Source organism: Bos javanicus, chromosome 22 (assembly GCF_032452875.1).
Source record: "Bos javanicus breed banteng chromosome 22, ARS-OSU_banteng_1.0, whole genome shotgun sequence".
Lineage (NCBI taxonomy): Eukaryota > Metazoa > Chordata > Mammalia > Artiodactyla > Bovidae > Bos > Bos javanicus.
In genome coordinates this window covers 53,859,962-53,881,856 of record NC_083889.1, presented here as the reverse complement: position 1 = coordinate 53,881,856, position 21,895 = coordinate 53,859,962, and the positions used below count along the sequence as shown (strand labels likewise).

The window sequence follows — 21,895 nt, the reverse complement described above, 5'->3', positions numbered from 1 at the left end:
AGCACCGCTCTGCACCAAACAGAAGTCTCTGGTCTGTTTTTCCAAGGGGCATGAAAGACCCGCCTAGTTTGCAGTGGGGCCTGAGAGAGAGGGCAGCTTCTTGCCTAGAATGTTTCCTTTGTAATTACTGGCTGTTAAGCTAGGAATCCTTTGTGTTTTCTGCGGCGTTTCGCTGTGATTTAACCCCTGTATGAACTGCTTCAGTTACTTGGGGTTTCTCCCTGGCTTCCTGCTTCACGTTGCTGGCACACGGCTCATGAGACATGTGGAGAACGCCAACTCTGACCAAGAACTTCGGATCTTAACTTTGGTTCTTTCTGAGAAATAGGTCGTGACTGGGTACAGCAGGCACATTGCTGTAGGGCGTTCATTACACATCTGCTCATGTGTAAATTCACATATTAGCTTATTTTCTAATTGAAAAACAGTCACAATAGACTTTTATGTGGGAAAATGAAAAAAATCCAACCCTTTAATCCATACTGTACTTTTTTTCATATTTTTCTGATAAATGACTTTATTGATATATATTTTGCATACCAAAAAATTCATCTATTTAAAGTGTACAGTTCATTGGTTTTTTGTATATCCACAGAGGTGTACAACCATCACCACTGTCAATTCTAGGACATTTTCATCACCCCCCCAAAGAAATGTCATACCCTCTAGCAACCATACTCAATGCCTCCTATTTCCCCAGCCCCAGGAGACCACTAATCTACGTTCTTTCTCCATAGATGTGCCTGTTCTGGACATTTCATGTACGTGGACTCGCGTGGTATTTGTTCTTTCGTGACTGGCTTCTTTCACTTAGTGTAATGTTTTCAAGGTCATCCAATGTTGTCGAATGCGTTAGTACTCCATTCCTTTTTATTTCAGAATAATACTTCATTATAGATACCACATTTTATTTATCCATTCATCAGTTGATAGACATTTTGGGTTCCACTCTCTAGCTAGCTGCCATGTCCCTTTGGTACGGATTCTTGTGCGGATATATGCTTTTATTTCTTCGTGTATGTATCTAATTCTGATTTATTTCTTCGTGTATGTATCTGTTGAGTTGTTGGGTCTTACGTTAATAGGAACTCTATATTTAACTGGTTGAGGAACCGTCAGACTTTCTCAAGGCAGGTGCTCTATTTTACATCCCCAGAAGCAGTGCAAAGGGATCCATTTTCTCCACATTTTTGCCAGCACTTGTCACTGTCTTTTTTGTTATGGTCATGCTAACGGTTGGTCATGCTAATGGTTATCTCACTGTGGCTTCGATCTGCGTTTGTTTATCCGATGATTAATGGTGTTGATCATCTTTTCATGTGCTCATTGGCCATTTACATATCTTCTGTAGAGGAATATCTATTCAGAGCATCTGCTCAATTTTTAATTGAGTTGTCTTTTTATTCTTTAATTTTGATAGTTCTTTATAGTAGACACAAGTTTCTTATCAGGTATATGATTTACATCCATGTTCTCCAGTTCTGTGACTGTTCTTTTCACGTTCTTGATGGTATCCTTTGAAGCCTGGAAGTTTTAAATTTTGGTGAAATCCAATTTACCTGTTAATACTTGCTTCTTCTGTTGTTTTGCTTTTGGTGTCATATCTAAGACACCGTTGCCTAGTCAAAGATCACTAAGATTTATACACCTGTGTTTTCTTCTAAGACTTTTATATTGGATCTTATATTTAGGTCTTTAATTCATTTTTAAATTAACTTTAATTTATTCTTTTGCATGTGGTCATGCATCTTTTAAATTCATGTTCCCACACACACTCATCCTAAAAATGAGACTGCTCCTGTCTTTTGTTTTTTTGTTTTTTACTTAATATGATATCAGAAAATATTTCTTAGTTTTTAGGCAGGCTTGTCTTTAACCCATGCATAATATTCTATCAACTCAATGTACCATAATATTCTAAATCTTCCCTATCATGTTGAATATTTGTCCTTTTTCGTGTTTGGGCTATTACGGAGACAGTTCTTTGCCTCTGTAGAATAAATTCCTCAGAAAACAGCTCCCCCCCGCCAAAAAAAAAAAAAAAAAGAACGAAGGAAAACATCCCCAAGAGTGCGATTTTTTTTTTATGAACCCTTTTTTGGTTCTTTTTACATGTTGCTTTTATTGGTTTCTGGAAGGGCTCAATCAGTTTAGAGTGTCTTACCAGATGACATACGAATTCCAGCACAGCTTCATAGTGAGGGTGCCCTTCTAATTTTATTTTATGTATCTGTCTTTCGGCTGTGCTGGGTCTTCATTTCTACCTGGGCTTTTTCCTGGCTGCAGTGGCTTCTCCTATTGCTGAGCACGGACTCTAGAGCACACTCCGGTAGTTGTGGCTCGAGGGCTCAGTACTTACAGCTCCTGGGCCCTAGAGCTCAGGCTCAGCAGTTGTGGCACACGGGCTTAGGGGCTCCGCAGTGTGTGGGATCTTCTCAGACCAGGGGTTGAACCTGCGTCTCCTATATTGTCAGGCAAATTCTTTACCACTGAGCCACCAGGGAAGCTTTTTATTCTTTAATTTGATAGTTCTTTATAGTAGATATAGGTGGTCGGGCCAAGGCTCTTTCCTTTCTACTGCTTGGCCCCTCTAGGATGTCGCCCTTATCTGTGTGTTCTAGATTGTTCTGCATGTCATCTGCATTGTGGTCACAAGGGTGGGGGACAAGGGCAGCCCCCCTCTTTGCGAGCCTGGCCTCCGGCTCTTCTGCACGCGCTCCCTGGCCACTCCTGGTGGAGGCGCTGAGCAGCACTGCCATTAGCCGTGCGGCCATGTGTCCAGCAAACACTGGTGCTGAATCAGAGGGCAAGACAGACACAGGGTCAGCTGGCAGCCTGTGCCCGAGCCGTTTCTCTGCTATAGACCAGAGATTTGTGGTCTGTTTGGACAATTATCCTCTGTTTGGATAATTCCAAATTAAATGTTTTTTTATGACCACATAAATATTGGTCATCTGAGCCAAATATACTCTGATTACATTTTCCTTTTTATATAACTTTCTATTTTTCCTGAAGTTCATGATGTTCTCTCTCTTTTTTTTTTCATTTGTTTTGTGTTCTTTGAATTTCTGATTGTCTTCCCACGCCCTCCCAGAAGCTCTTTAAAACTCCTTTCAAGTTTTCTACATATTCCGGTCTGTCAGAAAATGTGCCCGTCCCCTTTTTTCCCCGACGATGCTTCCTAGGGCTCTCTGTCCTGTTCGCATGTCACCTGGTCTTTCTCCCGGCATCTGCCATCCTGGGAGTTCTGTCTGTCTCTACTCTGCAGATGTCCCTGCCCTCTTCTCTTTGTTGGATTCCCTGTTTGTTCCCTGGATTCCATGTCCTCCTTTTCTTGATTTACCCCTTACTTTCACAGGGCTGCCATGGTGGCTGAGATCGTAAAGCATCTGCCTGCAATGCTGGAGACCCAGGTTCAATCCCTGGGTCCGGAAGATCCCCTGGAGAAGGAAATGGCAACCCACTCCAGCATTCTTGCCTGGAAAATCCCATGGTCGGAGGAGCCTGATAGGTTACAGTCCCTGGGGTTGCAAAGAGTCGGACACGACTAAGCGACTTCACTTTCACTTTTTGCTGGACCACAGCCTCTGGTATCTCCTTAGAAATGGATCATGGGAAGGAGCAATTTTGTGCTTGTATGTGTGAAAATCAGATCTCTGCTCAGTCATTCTCTCCTTTCCTATCCACTTCCATCTTTGAGTGTTATAGTTTAAAATTCCAGATATCTTTTAGTTTCACCATAGGTAGGTTGTTGATTTTCTCTTTCTTCTGTATACACGAGTTACTTTCCAAAAGGATAAGGGAGGTGGTAGGAACATCTTTCCTCCACCTTCTGGGAAGCAAAAGTGCCATTTTCACTTCTTTGCTGAGGAGCACGAATGAATATTTTCATGTATTTGTTTAATCTTTTGATCCTCCACTAGTGTGAATTATCTGTTAATACCTTCAAAGAACAAATTCTATAATAATTAGCACAAAACACAGAGGTTCTAAAGCTTCTTTTTCTCACTTGTCTCCTCTGAGACGCAGAGGGTGTTAAAGCCCCAGCTGATGGGCCTCCACCGTTGTCTGCCCTCATTTTCAGATTGCCTGACGCCCGTGACGGCCGTGAACATGCTCACCCAGCAGGAAGTCCCGGTCATCATCTTGGCCAAAGATGACTTGGAGGGCTCTCTAGATGCAAAAATAGGTAAGTAGCTAGTAAAATGTAAGCAGGAGAATGTCTTTAGCAGGCTTAAGATCAAAATACTAGCCTGGAAGAGCTGGCTGTATATTCCGTGATCTGTTTTGCGTCTTTGTAAAAATGAGTGTCCCTTCATTTCATTGTCTCTTATTTAAAGCATTGCATTTTGAATAATCAAAAATGTCTGGCCCACAGATTTTGCCAGTGGAGCTAGTTGGCAAGACTTGCCTATACAATGTGGGGAACAATACTACTCAGATAAGAATCCCATTTCAGAACTCACAGAAGCAGCAGCAGCTACTGAGATGGGGGTTCAAAGCACACATGATTGATGTGGGCTAACTTTTGGGGGAAGACTTAGTGGAGGGGGTGAACTTGAGCTGTGCAAGAAAGGGATTGTGAAACAGCAGTAGAATCGAAGGCGTTTGTAGAGCTGTAAATTGCACGTGGTTGGTGGCCTTACTCATTGCTGAGTGTTCTAAACTACCCCCACCTAACAGGAAGTCTGGGGTTGAATCAGGGGATGGAACTTAATCATATCCCATCCAAGACCTACCCTAAGGGGGACCGGAACATCTCTCTTTTACAACTTCCTACTGTAGATTCCAGCCCATCACCAGTGTGCTGGGACCTGCAGAGAAAGTTACTGCCACACCCTCTATCTCCTGGCACACACAAGAAATAGCGTTGCTTACCGAAACCATGTTTTTTCCTTACAGCCCTCAGATGCTTTTTTGACAAAGTGATTTGAAGAAACACCAACCCAGAAAACAGATATTTAGCCATTCAAGTCATTCTTATCTGACAGTTTAACCTAGAAAATATGTTGCTTAAAAGACATAATTCCTTCTAGTACTTTAATGCATCTTATAATTAGTAAAATTCATTAATATAGCCAGCCAAGTTGAACAGTAAAGGAAGCCCTTGCTGATGTGGCTTTTTTTTCCCCCCCTCATTTGGTATTTTGAGTCAAAGTACCGGCACAATATTGAGTTCTGAAGGAAAAGGGTAAAAGAAAAAGAGAAATCTGATTTTCTTGGGTATGCCTGGGAAATCATTTTTCCTATTGTCTTCATTTCACATACTTCCATGATTAACATTTTCTAAGTTATCGTCTGTTGCCCTCCAAGAATAACAGAAACAAAAGTAAACAAGATGAAGTAGGGTTTTCACCATCTTACCGGCATGTTACAAATGGTTTACATTCTGCTGAGCCCCACATGGCCAGCACGGTGGCCCAGCGCGAGCTTGATGCGGTCAGGTAAACCTGTGATCACGTCTCCATTTGAAGAGTGCTCTGAGGTCCCCCAGACCCCACAGGACTGGAGTAAATGACTCTCCCCCCTCCTCGTCCATGACCACTTCTCGGCAGTCTCCATTGCTTGCCATCTGTCCTCACCCTTCGGGGTCTTTCAAGTCCACTCTGACAGTTTATTTGCTTCGTTACATGCTTTTTGTTAATAATCTCAGCTGGAACAAACACCACAGAGCTTTCCGTCATGCCGTGGCATTTTCTATCTTACCAAGGAGGTTTAGAACCCACACCCTAAACATTAAATCACCCTTGTAGGGCAGCGTTCCAGAGAGGTTGTTCATGGCGACCTGACGTGTGTCTGACCCTTAGTCTTCTCTCTCTCGGTTGCCGTGTGGCGTGCTGTGTCCACAAGGATGTCAGCAGTTTTGACAGCTGTCCCTACAACACGAGTTCTCAACCAGGGGTGATTTGGGCATCAACTGACATTTGGCAACTGTAGAAACATTTCTGCTGGTAGGGACCAGGGAAGCTCTTCAGTTCCTACACTGCACAGAACAGCCCCACAGCCAACTTCAAAATGTCACATAGGGCCCAGGTGGAGAAACCCTGGCCTACAGAACTGACAGCTGAAAAGCCTGTTTTCTGAAGAGCTGAAGCTGAAACAGCAGGCCCTGATCCTCTGAATGAGCGATTTCCTTACACTCAGCTCTGTCTCCTCAGGGGCGTATGTGGGTTGAAGACTAAATGTCTATTCAGAATGTACTGTTGCCTCTGGGAACAAAGCACAGTGTGGAGAAACACAGTTGCCAGCTTTCCACTTCCTGCCCGAGTGGATGTTTCTGGGGTGCTGGGAGACGCTAGCGGAGTCAGCCCTGCTGATCAGGAGCACCCCACTGTCCTGTGTCCCTGAAGGAATTCAAAGACCAGGCTTCCCCAGGTGCTTGTGATTCGCTGTTCAAGTGACAGAAGCACCCAAAATTGTGAATTTTAGAATTACAAGTGGTTGTTTTTAAAGAAAGTAAACAAAGGAATAAGACAACTGAAAGTAGTGTCAGTACTGAACACCGTTGTGTCAGGGTGGTGAGTTTCCCCAAGATTATTCCCTTTTCTCAGTGAATGCGATGTGATTTGATCATTTCTCTGACTGAAAAAGATAGAGTCTCCCTTCAAAAGCTAATGCTGAGTGCCCGCGCTGGCAGTCCTTTTGTGATTTGGGCATTTGCAAAGAAGACATTTTGTATTTCTTCGCCTTGAACAGGAATTCCCAGCACCAGCTTAGAGGACTCCGCCTTGGCCCAAACCCTGGGCCTGTCCTACTCCGAAGTCATTGAAACGACGCCAGATGGCACAGAGAGGCTGAGCGGCTCCGCGGAGGTTGGTGGGGCCTAAGAATTTACTTCTAAACTCATGGTCTTCACGTGAGCTTCATGATGCATTTTCCCCTTGATGCAAGTTACAACCTACCATTTACCATTGCATTCATCTCCACACCTAACAGTCGTGCAGCCTCGTTTCGAAATCTATGAAACCAAAATAATGTTCTTTTATTACTATTATCACTTACTTTTATTTATTTATTGGCCGCACAGGATCTGAATTGCAGCATGTGAATCCCTAGTTGCGACACGTGGGATCTAACTCCCTGACTAGAGGTTGAACCCAGGTCCCCTGTATTGGGAGCATGGAGCCTTAGCCACTGGACCACCAGGGAAGCCCAAAATAATGCTCTTTTTCAAGATCTAGAAGCTTCTCAACTCCAAGTTGAACCTGATCCCTGAATAGTATAGTTGTCAGAATAGCTAGTACCTTATTTTGGGAATCTTCTGCATGAGAAAAATGACCTCCTCCAGGGAAACTGGTTCCTTGAGGCAGTTGACCAAAGTTGGCTCTTCCTTTTAGAGCCCTCTCTTCTCCCCAGATACTTATTTCCAGACAGTGGCAGTCCAGGGTGGTGGCCTCAGGGGAGCAGCTCATTCTTACCGCTCTCCTTGCCCTCTCAGTTCACAGGTATGAAGCGGCAGGATGCATTTCTCGCCCTGACTCAGAAAGCCCGGAGGGAGAGAGTGGGCGGTGACGTGACGAGTGGTAAACTGAAGGACTGGCTGGTCTCGAGGCAGCGCTACTGGGGCACGCCCATCCCCGTGGTCCACTGCCCGGCCTGCGGGCCCCTGCCCGTGCCTTTGGAGGACTTGCCCGTGACCTTGCCCAGCATCACCTCTCTCACTGGCAAGGGAGGCTCCCCACTGGCCTCAGCTTCCGAGTGGGTAAACTGCTCCTGTCCTAGGTAAGGAGCCACACCCCTCGGCCACGATTGCTACCTCTCCTCTCGGACTTCTGCTTGGTTAGAAAGAATAACATAGGTCTTTTGCAACCTTAGAAAGAGGAGGCTGGAATCTGGAGCCCAGCCCTGTGATGGGTGCCCTCTTCTCTCCTCTGGGCTGGTGGAGGCAACAATATCAATTCACATCTTTCCCTGAAACAGCCGATCCAACTGATGGAAAAGCTACACATTTTCATCATAGCTTTGGAAAAGACCACTTGCCTTCACTTTTGGAAAAGACCACTTTCCTTCGCTATATATTCCAAAGAGCTTCTCAGAGAAAAGAGTAAATGCCTTGCGGTTTTCCCACAGAGTGACTATGATAACAGTGGAGATTTTATCACAAGCAGCAGGATAGTAGCTACGAGGACAAGTGTACTCAGGGGTCTCATTCTTTAATATCCTGAAATATGTCATATCTCCTTAATTCTCATTTTGGAAGTAGGATTATGTTTTCTGTCAATTCACTGGCATGTCTCCCATTTTTTTTTTTTTTTAAGATCTTTTGATGTGGATCATTTTTAAAATCTGTATTGAATTTTTTACAGTATAGCTTCTGCTTTGGTGTTTTGATTTTTTGGCCCTGAGACATGTCAGGGTCTTAGCTCCTGACTAGGGATCGAACCCTCCCCCGCCCTGCATTGGAAGGCGAAGTCTTAACCATTGGACCTCTAGGGAAGTCCCTCCTGTGTGATTTTTTAGGATGCCATTCCAACTGATTAAAAAGTAAATAACAGATACCAAAGTGTAGTATTTCCCTTCGTCCTTGTATGGAAAAGCTGTTTTTCTCTGCCTTGTAGATCGTGATGGGGTGGTTTTTTTTGTTTTTTTTTTTTTAAAAAAATTTTACTTCAGATATACACATGCTCCCCTGATGGGGTTGTTTAAAGTTTTGAAATAACTTAGTCCTCTTACTACCACCTCTAGGTCAGTAATTAGGTAGCCACCTAGTTGGATGGCATCATCGACTCAATGAGCACGAGTCTGAGCAAACTCTGGGAGATAGTGAAGGACAAGGGAGCCTGGTGGGCTGCAGTCCATGGCATCGCAAAGAGTCAGACACGACTGAGTGACTGGACAGCAGTGCGCATGCGTGGCTCAGGCTGGCGAGACAACACTCACGGCTTCAGGTCCTGACCCGGCCTCTTCACTAGCTATGTGGTCTTGGGAGAGTCACATAAGCTCACTGAGCATTGATTTCCTTATCAGGAGTGAAAATAACCCCATGAAGGGGTTTCAGAAGACTAGAATTAACTCATGGAACCCTGCACAGTGGCTCCTAGCAGACACTCTGTAACTGGAAGTGTTGGCGATGTTCTGCCCTGACCTGCCAGCAGTTCACCCACGAGCTCACTCAGGCAGTTTTGAGGTTTGCGATGGGGCTTGCAGGAATGTAGGAAGCTCTGGGCCAGGTAGGGGAGAGTTAGCACACCCTTTTTGTTAATAAGCAGTAACAAAGTACTTCTCTGTTGGAGACATGGGCAGCCTTCAGCCCACCCATTGTGGCAGCCCAGGGCCTTGGTGGTGGGGATAAGATCTACCTTGTCTACTGATGCCTGGAGAGCAGACCCCAGGTGTGGGCTTGGTCAAGGCTCCCTGTTGAATCTGATGAGCTTGCAGGGCTGAGAGCTGCTGAGCCGTGTGGCCAAGCGGGACAGCCCAGTGGTAAGGACCATGGGCACCAGAGTCCAGCAGAGGTAGATTCGTTACCCTTGAGCTCCAAGACCTTGAACGGATTTCTCAACCTCTCTGAACCCTAGTTACCCATCTGCAAAGTGGGAACGTCAGTAGTGTCTACTTCAGCATCCCCAGAGTTACTGGGATTAAATGAGACAAAGCCCGGGAAGCGTTTGGCTTGGTGCCCACCACCCAGTTTTAGTCTTATTAATGCTGGGGCTGATGATGGTAGTAACACTGTCACTGTCACCATTGTCTGCCTCCCATTTTCCAAGTAGTCTCTTCTGTATAATCCAGCTTTTAGTGTCAGCCATAAAAAGTGTTGGTCATCTTCAAATGCACCATGACCATTTAAAAAATCAGCATGGCAAGTTTTGGTCAGATATCAGTCTCTTTTATTAGTTGAGTCCCTGCGTTTTCTTCCTAAATTGTATGTGTGCCCTAACAGTGAGGAAGAAGAAGAGACATTTATCTTCTAATGATTTCCCCAAAATAGTATGTGTTCTGGGTGCTTGCTCTCCAAATAAAGAGACCTGGCTTTCGTTTAGAGATGCACTTTTGAGATCAGATTCTTAGAGCAGCCCTGGGTGGTAGGAAACAGGATTAGGGGTCCCTTGGGGCTCTCTCTGGTAAGCCCCTTCCCCTGGAACCACCACTGTTCCCAGTTGGAGGCCCCTTGACTGAGAGGCATGAGGCCCCAGAGCCCTGCCAGGTGTGGGCTCCTATATTCTGTGCTCAGCCACTTCCATTTAATAAGCAGGAGGTGGGGAGTGGCTGTTTCCTCCAGTAATATTTGGAAAGCCAGTACCAACTGCTTCACATATGCAGCATATAAAGGCAACGCTTCTTTTATTTTTTTTTTAATGCCTCCTTTTATTTTTAAAATTAAAAGCAGACTGAAACCCTTACGTGCTAAATTAGCAAAGGATTCATCACTTCCTCTTTGGGGCGCCTCATCCCCCTCCTCAAATTTTCCAAGAACCGCCCCCCCACCCCGCCACCGAGGACTCATCCCACCAAGAAGGCAGCATTGAGAGGGGTGGTTGGTTCCGCTTCCATGCTTCAGAAGGGAGAGCCTGGAGTCCGAGCTGTGTTCTCCTGCTGTGGCTTCTCACAGCCACAAAGGGTCCCTGCTAATAGCTGTCAACCCCCATCCACTACTGATCCATGCCTTTGAGGGGTCTTCAAGGGAGCCAAGCACCTTCCTTGGCCAGGCTTGGCTAAGGGTACTGTCTCTTGCCTTCCCAGAAGTGGTGGCTTATGGCTCCAGTCCGCTGGGCCATCATCCTACTGACATGTTTCAAAATTGGTTGGTAGTTGGGCCCTTATGAAACCTCAGTCCTCTCCACGTATCACATCCCTAGGATGAGCACTGCTTTTTGTTTTCAACCCTTCACATGCCACGCATCTCCCTCCACTCACTGTCTTGAACTGTGGGGCTGTCTTCACCTTCTGTGAGGAGCCTTCCTTTAGACAGTGGTGTGTTGGTGAGTGTGTACTAAGTAGATCACTGGAGGGGGGCTTCTGATCTGTAGTGCTGACCCATTTCTATGGTACAGGTACTTCCTCCAAGGGCTAACTTCAGACGACCCCTTGGCATCACTCCGTCGTCCCACTGTTGTTGGGAAGAGATCTCAAGAGTCAGTCCTCACAAACTGTTATGAGTTGCTCCAGCACACTTCTGCCTTTGGGTCTCCATGGTGGCTTATCTTCCTGAGGTCACCCCCTGTGGATATCTGCTCCTCTCACCCAAGAGATAGAGATAGGAAGAAAAAAAAAAAAAAGTTCATTTTTCAGCGCAGTATCTCACTACATTTGGTTTTCAACTTCTCTTCATAAACTGATGTGCCCCAGGAGCATCAGTGAGTAGTTGGCACTGGCTGAAGACAGTCGTGACATGCCTAAGAGAGAAGTGAGTGCATAAAGAGAGAAGATTGCCGTTAGATACTCTACCATGTTCAGTTCAGAGAAGTAGAGAATATGGGCTTTTATAATTGTCGAAGATTTACATTTTTAAGTTTCTTTAAAGCATGGTGTACTCTGCAGTACAAAGAGAGCCCATACCGTGAATTGTTCTTTTCATGATGTGGCATTGTTCTTGTGACATTTTGAATTCGTACTAATTGTTATAGCTTTCTGAAAAGCTGGTGGAAAATGCATTAATACTTAAAAAGAAACCAATTGATGAACTTTCTTTCCTTCTTAGGTGCAAAGGAGCAGCCACAAGAGAGACAGATACAATGGATACCTTTGTGGATTCTGCTTGGTACTACTTCAGATATACTGACCCTCAGAATACTCAGAGGTACAGAAAGCCCTGCTGAATTCATGAGCATGTGTTGGTCTAGGTCTTCCATGAAGCAAACATCAAGATAGAATTCAATGGGCAAGAGATTTATGGGGGAAGGTGCCTCTGGGGAATAAAGAGGTGAGGGAGCGGGAGTCGGCAGGCAAGCCCTGGACTGGGATATAGGTCTGACACCGATGAAAGAAAAGGATGAAGGCAGGAGGATTGGGTTGAAGAGCCTCAGACCCCAGCACAGCTTGAAAATCTTGAGCAGGCCGGATGGGAAATGCCGAGAGTCCCAAGTCAGGAGGCAATGCCTGCTCTGATCCGCTCCTCCCAGGAGGGCACAGGCTGCCATCAACCCCAGTGGGTCCAGAGATGAAAGAGCTGGAAGCCATGGGTCAACTGTGCTCTTTGAAACAGGCTCTTATAGTGAGTGTGCTCAATTATTAAATTAGATTCTTCAGAGCCAAGTAAATCCCAGGTATAGGAAAAATGAAGAAGAGTAAGGAAGAGCTTTGGTAATACCCTTGTTGGCCCTGCAGTGAACTGCACTTGTGCAGTCACAAATATGTAAAGTTATTAACTTAAATGAAAGTAATGATGCAAGTGTACAGGGAGGGTAGAAGAGAGAGAGTCAGTGAGCTGAGGGCATGACCTCTTAGCATATACGGTCACTAGATAATTTCCAATACTGATAAATGAACAAAGCATATAAACATATTTTTAAATAATTGCCAGGAAAAAAGCATCTGAAAGGGTTAAAAGTGGCTAAGTGACAGGTAGGAGGTGTAGGGGGAGGGTGGTGAAGGAATGGGGCTGGACACCACTGTTCTACATTATAAACGTTTTAGGACTGTTTTTGTCAGCTATGTGCATGTGCTTCTTTGACAAAAATAATTAAGGGAAAGAGAGCAATAGGTAGATGGGTAGAGAAGGAAATGAGAACAAAAGAAGACTGATGCAGAGCACAGGAAACCACAGACACTGCGCTTCAGGGACCTTGCCAACTCGCTCTTGTCCACAGGAGAACCATTATACTGAAACCCTGTAGGCCAGGTATAAAAATGTACCCATTTTCTTCGCTGGTTGGGAGATAATGTATTTCCAGGGAGACGGGCGCTCCTGCCTGCCCCAGTTCTGCTATTCTGTGATTCACGTGGAGGCTGTGCAGAAATGAGCAGGAGCCAGAGTGAACAGCAGCTGGCAGAGGCAGAAAGGGCACAGAGGGATTGCCGTGGCTGGGACCAACCAGGCAACCCCGGCCAACCCACAGAGAGGCCCCTCTTCTGGGTCTTCCTTCTCAAAGGAGCTTTTATTGCCTTCCATTTCACGTATGGTTGTGATAGTTGGACCAGAAAGAAGGCTGAGCGCTGAAGAATTGATGCTTTTGAACTATGGTATTGGAGAAGACTCTTGAGAGTCCCTTGGACAGCAAGGAGATCAGACCAGTCAATCCTAAAGGAAATCAACCCTGAATATTCATTGGAAGGACTGATGCTGAAGCTGAAGCTCCGATACTTTGGCCACCTAATGTGAAGAGCCAGTTCATTGGAAAAGACCCTGATGCTGGGAAAGATTGAGGTCAGGAAGAGAAGAGGGCAGCAGAGGATGAGATGGTTGGATGGCATCACCGATTCAATAGACATGAACTTGGATAAACTCCGGGAGACAGTGAAAAACAGGGAAGCTTGGCATGCTGCAATCCATGGGATTGCAGAGTCGGAAAGACAGCGACTCAACAATGGCAACAGTAATTTAGGAAGAGCAGCCTTACAGCGCAGGGGAAACCAGACTCTCCACCTCTCAGAAAGCTTCAAGGGAAAACCTTTCTACAGATGACGGAGACTCCGGCTTAATGAGGGGCCCCTGAGTGGCGAGACGCACCCTGAGACCTTCACAGCCCCCGGTGTGGAACCCCAACCGCCACGTCATTTCCCTCATAAAATGCTGCTGTGCGTTCCCATGCTGCCTCGTGTACCTCACTGGGTGGTCTCCAGGATAGATCATAGATCCCAGCTAGAGCTACTTCCACTGTCTCACTCCTCAGTTTACTTCAAGCTTACTTTCAGGCACCATCCTTGACTTCCCTTGCTTTTCTGTCGCCTGCGTGAGCAGTCACATTTCTCCAGGGAGCCATTTTTCACAAAGAAACATTATTTAGAATTTTGCCAGAATTCTGGCATCCTAGCTGGAGGAGAGAAAGCCAAGCTGTATTAAGATGCAAACACAGGGTGTTTGGCCAGGCCCACCTGCCGAGCCCTGGGCTCCTGCTTCCAGCCTGAGCTGGGGAAAACGTGCTTGAGGTGTGGGGAGGAGAATTCACAAACACAGGAAACCATGGGGCTCAGATCCTCCACAGGCCAAGGTTTGCCTCACTGGATGACCTCAAGAGAGGGCCTTAACTTGGGGATGAAGCGATCTGTCCCCAGCCAGTGCTGTTTCTCCCTCCCACCCCCCACCAACCCCACACCCGACAAGAACCCCAGCTAGAAAGAGAGGGAGTGGCCTTTTCCTCCCTGGCATCCATTAGGATTGGGAATGATGCTTCCAGTGAGGAAACTTTTCTTTTAGGACCTCCATTGACCAAAAAATACTTGTTGGGTGAGAGAGACTTGGGCTATTTTAATTACTCTACGTATACTCAGGGCATTTTAAGAAGCATATACAGGCTCTTGCTGACTATCTGCATTTTGAGGCTACTTTTAAGACAGAATTTCTGTTTTAAAATGAATGTTTAGTATCTGCGTGGGTCTCCATTTTAAGTGCCATATTGCCCTCTATTGGTAAGAACTCAAAAATCTCTATTGTCTATGGTAATAAAAATTAAAATAAAACTAGACAGTCAAATATATGCTTTGTACAGAAATACCTTTAGTGCTGGTATATATTCCTTTTGTCCTCATTCTAAGTGAAAATCACATTTGTTAAAATGTGTCAGCAATGGCTTCTGAAACAGTTCTTGTAAATTTCATAAATTAATATTGCTCTGACATTTTTCTCCTGTCTTATGTAAGCTTCTCATTATATTTTATAATGAAAATCACTGTTTTTCTTTCACGTAATTTATTTCAGGGAATATGCAAATTATAATGTCTGTCTAATTTATGCAGTTGTAACAAAGTACGTTTTTTTTTAATAAATGACCATCTCTCTTCCTCCCAGCCCTTTCAGCGCAGCCTTGGCAGATTACTGGATGCCTGTGGATTTGTACATTGGAGGGAAAGAGCATGCTGTCATGCACTTGTTCTATGCAAGATTCTTCAGTCATTTTTGCCACGATCAAAAAATGGTCAAACACAGGTGAGCATTTACACTGCTTTGCAAAAGAATTCGGTTTCTTGAATAGCAGCTGAAAGCAGGTGTCAGTTCTTCTGGAGCAAGGTGAATACATATGTAGCAGAAGAACTCTTATTTTTCAAGTGTGCTTCCGAGGTCACTGTCAGCCTTGACGTTGGAAGGCCACTTGTGCTGTTGAGTCAGTCCCAGCCCGTGCCGTTTGCCTGCTCACACAGGATCTTCGCTTCAGCTCTTCTCTGTTAGGTGGAGTTAAATCTCTGCTAATGGAGACTTTTCACCTGGGAGGCAGTGGAGAGCTTTCATTATGTTACATGGCTTTTTATAGCTTCTCGTGCGAGGTCATGTTTATCATCAGGTCCGTCAGTGTCCGCTGTGTTTCCAAGCTTGACTGAATCCTGTCTCAATATATCACTGATAAAAGTGTATGATGGATTAAAAGCTAGGGGGAAATCCATTGAGAAATTCGTTCCCTGTTGGTCTGTAATCTGTTCCCCATGGTGTTCAGAAAGATGTGTGTGTGGGCTTCTTTCCCATGAAATACCTCATATATATATGTATATATATATGTGTGTGTGTATGTGTGTGCATATATATAATGTGTATAATATATATATTTAATGTATTATACAATTATAAAATTATACAATTTTTAAAATAGAATGACCATCCATGCACCCCCTTGTCACATTTGGAAATAGAGTCTTAGAGGCCCCTTAGAATACCCAGGCTGCCCTCTCCAATCAGATCATCCCCATTCCTACACCTCTGCCTCTCCCCTCACACAGTGCCATTTCTGAATGTTGAATTATGCATTTCCTTGCTTTTCTTAAAGTTATTACTTCTGGATGTATTCTGACTTAATTTCCGTCTTACACTGAGGTACGGTTGATTTACAGCCTCGTGTTAGTGTCAGGTGTGCAGCAAAGTGATTCGGTTTCATATGTACATATATATATATATATATATTTATGTAAAACCGTCTTTTGCAGATTCTTTTCCCATATAGGTTATTGCAGAGCATTGAGTAGCGATCCCTGTGCTGTACAGTAGGTCCTTGTTGATTATTTATTTTATATATATTATTGTGTATATGTTAATCCCAAACTCCTAATTTATCACTCCCCTCAGCCTTTCCACTTTGGTAACCACAAGTTTGTTTTCTACCTTTGTGACTCTATTTCTGTTTGTAAATGAGTTCATTTGTATCATCTTTTTAGATAGCACCTACAAGTGATATATATTTGTCTTTCTCTGTCTGATTCACTACACTTAGCATGATAATCTCTAGGTCCATTCATGTTGCTGAAGGTGGCATTATTTCACTCTTTTTTGTGACCGAGTCATAGTCCGTCGTATATTTGTATGGCATCTTCTTTACCCGTTCCTCTGCTGACGGACATTTAGGTTTCTTCTGTGTCTTGGCTAATGTCTGCAGTGAACGTGGATGTGCATATATCTTTTCAAATTATGGTCTCCATAGTGGTTGTACCAATTTACATTCCCACCAACAGTGTAGGAGGGTTACCTTTTCTCTGCACCCAGCATTTGTTATTTGTAGACCTTTAAAATCTTATTCATTTATTTACGGCAGTGCTGGGTCTTCATTGCTGTGTGTGAGCTTTCTCACGCTGTGGCAAGCGGGGGCTGCTCTCTAGTTGCAGTGCGTGGGCTCCTCGTTGAGGTGGCTTCTCTTATTTCGGAAAGTGGACTCTTGAGCGCACAGGATTCAGTAGTCGTAGCTCGAGGGCTCCAGAGCAAGGGCTTAGTTGCCCCAAGGCATGTGGAACCTTCCCAGGCCAGGGATCAAGCCCCTGTCTCCTGCACTGGCAGGCGGGCTCCTTACCACTGGACCATCAGGGAAGTCCTGTTTGTAGACTTTTGATGATAGCCATTCTGGCTGGTGTGAGGTGCCACCTCAGTTCAGTTTGATTTGCATTTCTTTAATAATTGGCAGTGATGAATATTTTAAGATATATGTGTTGTTTCTGTCTTTGAACTTTGTATAAACGGAATCATATTTCACATATTCTCTCTTGCTTCCCTTGCTCAGCATTTTTGGAATTTCATCCATCTTGCTGCATTGAGTAGTTGCATTTCTCTTTTATTGCCATCTGGTATTCGATTGCTTGGAATAGAGTTTCTAATACAGAGTTCAGTTCATGTCCATATCATTAATGTCCTTGGGCTGTTTTGTGCAGCTATGAACAAAACTGCTAGGAGCATCCATGTATGTTTCCTGACATACACACATGAGCAGTTCTCAAAGATATGTGCTTATCTTATATATGTGGGATTCCCGAGTTGTAGGATTACTCACATGATCAACTTTAGTAAGAAACCCAGGCTGGCTTTCAGATTGATGATAGAAACCTACACTGGCACCACCAGAGGTGAGCATCGTATTGATTACTTGACATCCTCACCACTACAACATACAGTGCTGCCATCCCCGCATCTCCGTGGAGGACGGGTTCTGGGACCTGCTGAGGGTACCACATCTGCAGGTGCTCAGTTGCCATGGTCGGCCCTTGATATCCAGGGGTTCCACATGCTTGGATTCAACCTACCACGGATCATAAAACACAGAGGGCTGACTGTATTATCCAACTGTAAGACTTTTGTCAGACTTGTGGTTATATAGTGGATGACTTTGTGAGTTAAATTTGAATTTAAAGACTTAATGAAGTTTAGCATGTTTTCATTCTGTTTATGAGCTTCTGTGTTTCTGCTTCCGTTAATCCCTGCTTGTGTGTTTTGCCCTTATTTCTTCTGGGCTGTCTTTTATCAGTTGTAGGAATTCTATAAATATTCTGGATGCTATGTGTATTGCAATATTTCTTCCCAGTTCTTGGCTTGTCTTATTTTTATGGTGTCTTTTGATGAACAGAAACTTAATTTAATGTAGTAAATTTTAATAATCTTTTCCTTTATGGCAACTGCTTTTAGTGTCTCAATATCTTTAATGGAATAGTCTATTATTTCCCCCACTGATCTGCAGTGCCCTTTCCATCATAAATCAAGTTTTTGTGAATATGCAAGGACCTATTTATAGGGTCTTTTTTTTTCTTTGGTCCATTGGTCTATTTGCTTTTTTCCATGCCATTAATAGTTATTTACTGGCATTGTTTATTTTAATTCTACAAGTCTCAATATCCAGTAAGGGCAGTCCTCCTACTCTGTCCTTTTTCTTTAGGAGTACCTTGACTATTAATATATTTGGACTTCTGTTCTTCCATATACATTTCAGATTCCGCTTGTCAGATTCCACAGAGGTTATCTGTTGGGCGTTCAACTGAAATTGCATTGGATCCACATACTTATTAATCTTTTCTCACTCTTGCTTCTTGCATCTCTGACTTGAACATCTGAAATCATTTCCCTTTTATCTGAAACATAAATTAATATTAATACTTTAGAGTCTCTTTTTTTTTTTAAGTAAAGGACCAACTGTTAGTTCTTATTTACCTAAAAATAGATTTATTTCAACCTCATTTCTTAGTTTGCCAACTCAATAACACACTTAAAACAATGTGTTTTTTGTGTCCGATCTGGCTTTTTCACTTGTTTGTCATCAGGACAGTAATTCAGGTTCTTTTGTCTGCCACTCTGCCTGGAGCACCATTCCTGAGGGTTTTTTTTCAGTTGTTGCTGTGCTTGGTTTTTTTCATACAACAACCTTTTAGAATGTTTTTTAATTGAAGAGAATAAAAGGGGAAAATATATCTAGTCATCTCTCTGTCCAGTTAATTGATGTTAACAATTAAAATATTAAATAATGAAAAAGTAATACATGTCTAAAATTAAAATTTTTTAATTTAACTGCATAGAAAGTAAACATTGAAATCTTCCTCCCTGCAGCCTACCTTCTACCCTTCTCAACTGTTAACAGTTTCTCTTGATTTCTTCCAGAAAAATATTTTGTATCTATTGATATACTCATTTTAAAATGTTTCATATATTATATATATGTCTTTTGCTTTTTTATTTTATAATATATCTTGGTGATCTCTCTACATCAGCATTTATAATTTACGCATAGTTGTCTGTCATATGGATATATTGTAATTTATTTTAGCAGTCACCTTAAGTCACTTTCAGAACCTCTAAAATCCAATTTCATTAAAATGAAGTGCCTCGAAAGCTCCCTCCCTTTTTACCCCGTCCTCAGATCTGTTCCCACATTCTGGTCATGCACACATGGATTAAGTCTACAGAAAGCTAATTTAGGATATAAATTAAATGCTTAAAATAATTCTCATTAGTCCCAGAGACATTCATGTGTAAAAATTAACCCATCTGCATCAGAAGGCCACTAAACACATTAATAGCATTAACCCTCAGGGAAGTATTGATAAATTACAGTCATCCCTGGTGTCCACTAGGGATTAGTTCCAGGACCCCCACTGATACCAAAATCAGTAGATGCTGAAATCCCTCATACAAAATGGTGTAGTATTATTTGTATGTAACTTACACTCTCCTGAATGCTTTAAGTCATCTCTAGATAATTTTATAATGCCTAATACAGTGTAAATGCTATGTAAATTGCCTGGCTACACCAAATTCAAGTTTTGCTTTTTGGAAGTTTCTGGATTTTTTTTTTTTTTTTTTTTTTGAATTGATGGTTTGTTGATCCACAGGTTTGGAACCCACAGATAAAGAGGGCTGACTGTAGTTACAGTGTTTGTAACTTAGATTATACCATTTGCCATTCTGCCTTGCATTTCTTCTTTGTGGAAACTTCTTTACCTCACTAGATATAAGCTACCCTGGGGGATGGAACCTGTGTCCTGTTAACTATCACAGTCTCATGGACATTATCTCAGCAAATATTTGTTTCAATCAGTTGAGTTTAACCCCATTGATATAAACAGAGTAAAATGTATGTTCTTCAAAGGAAATGTTCTCCTTGGGATAGGGAAAGTTGGATAGAGAAAGGCTAAGTTCACACATCTAGTACAACCTGAGAAATAATTCCTTCTCATGTAGGTTTAGGGCTTCCCAGGTGGCTCAGTGGAAAAAAAATCTGCCTGGCAGTGCAGGAGATTCAAGAGATATGTGTTTGATCCCTGGTTTGGGAAGATCCCCTGGAGTAGGAAATGGCAACCCCCTCCAGTATTCTTGCCTGGGAAATCCCATAGACATAGGAGCCTGGTGGGCTACAGTCCATGGGGTCGCAAAGAGTCAGACATGACTGAGCATGCATGCACGCATCCAGGTCTAGAAACAAAGACCACAAATGATTTCTGGCTTCTTAACAGTAGGGTGCATTTCTCAGCCTTGGAACCATTATTTGTAGAAGGAATGAATGAGTCAATAAATTACCTAATGGCTAACTAATTTAAGATGTAGGACAGGACCTGGCTACTTTTCCAACTTGTTTGCATTGTTTTCAGACTACAGTCAAGCAGAAAAAGATTTGTAGCATTCCGACATAATTTTAAAACACTGTTTTGGATGTGACTTGTTTCTATTAAATACATTTCTAAAATTTGCAAAGCCTGAGGTCCACCTGGAATTTGCCTTACCATCAACTTTAAGGGCCAACTGTATGGTATAAATAGAAATATACCTATGCAATATATATTTTAAAAATTCTTCCCAAGATGGTTCAATTCTATTCCATGCCTTCATACTCCCCCCAAAAGAGGGAGAGTTAAGTCCTCAGAAGGCTGACCTTTCTGAAGAAGGTGCAGAAAGTCATCTTATCTCTGTTTCTCAGCACACTTGTCAGCACTGCTCCTGTTCAATCACATCAGGGCAACAGTAGCGTCTGAAAACTCTTTATTTCTGAGCATTACCTCTTTAGTGGAGGTGTTTTGTAAACCAGTTGGCCTCAGATGAAATGAAAATCATCCACTTTCTGTGGTGAGTAATTCAGAGCTCTCCAATTAGCATTTATTTTAAAGCCCCCAAACAACTTTATCAAGCTGGTCTAGGGTGAAATTTTGAGACCTGTCAATCACGTGTGTGTTTCTCTTTATTTATTAGCTCCTTTTTCGAAATGTGTATAAATTGGAATTTCCTGTCTATTTCTGTATGCCTTTTGTTTTATCAGGAGGGACTTGGGACTTCAGTTGTCCCGCTTTTCGTTTCTCAGTCAGTCGCTTGGCCACTGTCTCAGGTAGTAGGTCTGGACTGGGAGTCCTGAAACCTCTGCTTCCTGCTCTTGGTCCTGTGATTAGTGGTGCAGATGAGAGTTCTAACCCCTGTGGTTCTCCCTGGCCTCATAGATTGGGGATTCAGTCACCTCTGAGTACCCTTTTCACTCTCTGATTCTGGTTAAATGTCTTCAAATACAAAAGCAAAGGTTTATGTGGATCTAATAATCTTCCTATTTCCTAAAAGAGCCCGGGCCCTTTCTTTCATCACTTGCACATTTAGGTCTGCGGTTTGAATTTCCAGAAGGGCTCTTTACCATTTATAAGAAGAAACTGGCCTCTGGATTAGAAGTGCCAGCCCATGGTACAACTGGTGCCTTTATTGTGTGTCTGAAACGTCAGGTTGATGATTAAGCTGGAAGTTATGTCAACAGGAAATTTGCAAAAGAAGAAATGCAAGTGATCAGTAAACATACTCTAAAATGTTTATCTTGTTGGCAGCAAAAGGAACACAAAATAAGCGTTTTCCGTACAGCATCCCAGCGAGAGCGGGTCTCTCATGCACTACAGTTGGGAACAATCTTCGTGAAAAGCATTTTAGCAGTATAGAGGGAGTGCTTTAAAAATAGTCATAAAATAGTGCCTTAAAAAATAGTTTGGGGCACACTAATTGCACTTCTAGAAATCTATCCTAAAACACAAACTAATACACAAGAATGTCCATATAAGTATGATTTCAAGTATTACCCCAAACCTAAATGCCCCAGAATGC

General features: G+C 43.2%; 1 protein-coding gene across 3 annotated transcripts in view; it reads left to right on the top strand.

Moving 5' to 3' along the window:
* LARS2 (leucyl-tRNA synthetase 2, mitochondrial) overlaps nt 1–21,895 on the top strand; it is a 146,213-nt gene that overhangs the window by 92,314 nt on the left and 32,004 nt on the right. For all 3 annotated transcript variants that reach the window (XM_061397048.1, XM_061397047.1, XM_061397050.1), the window contains exons 10-14: nt 4,085–4,189; nt 6,697–6,812; nt 7,439–7,722; nt 11,642–11,740; nt 14,888–15,025. In XM_061397048.1, coding sequence (XP_061253032.1) covers nt 4,085–4,189; nt 6,697–6,812; nt 7,439–7,722; nt 11,642–11,740; nt 14,888–15,025 — 742 coding nt within the window. The remainder of the gene's footprint in view (nt 1–4,084; nt 4,190–6,696; nt 6,813–7,438; nt 7,723–11,641; nt 11,741–14,887; nt 15,026–21,895) is intronic.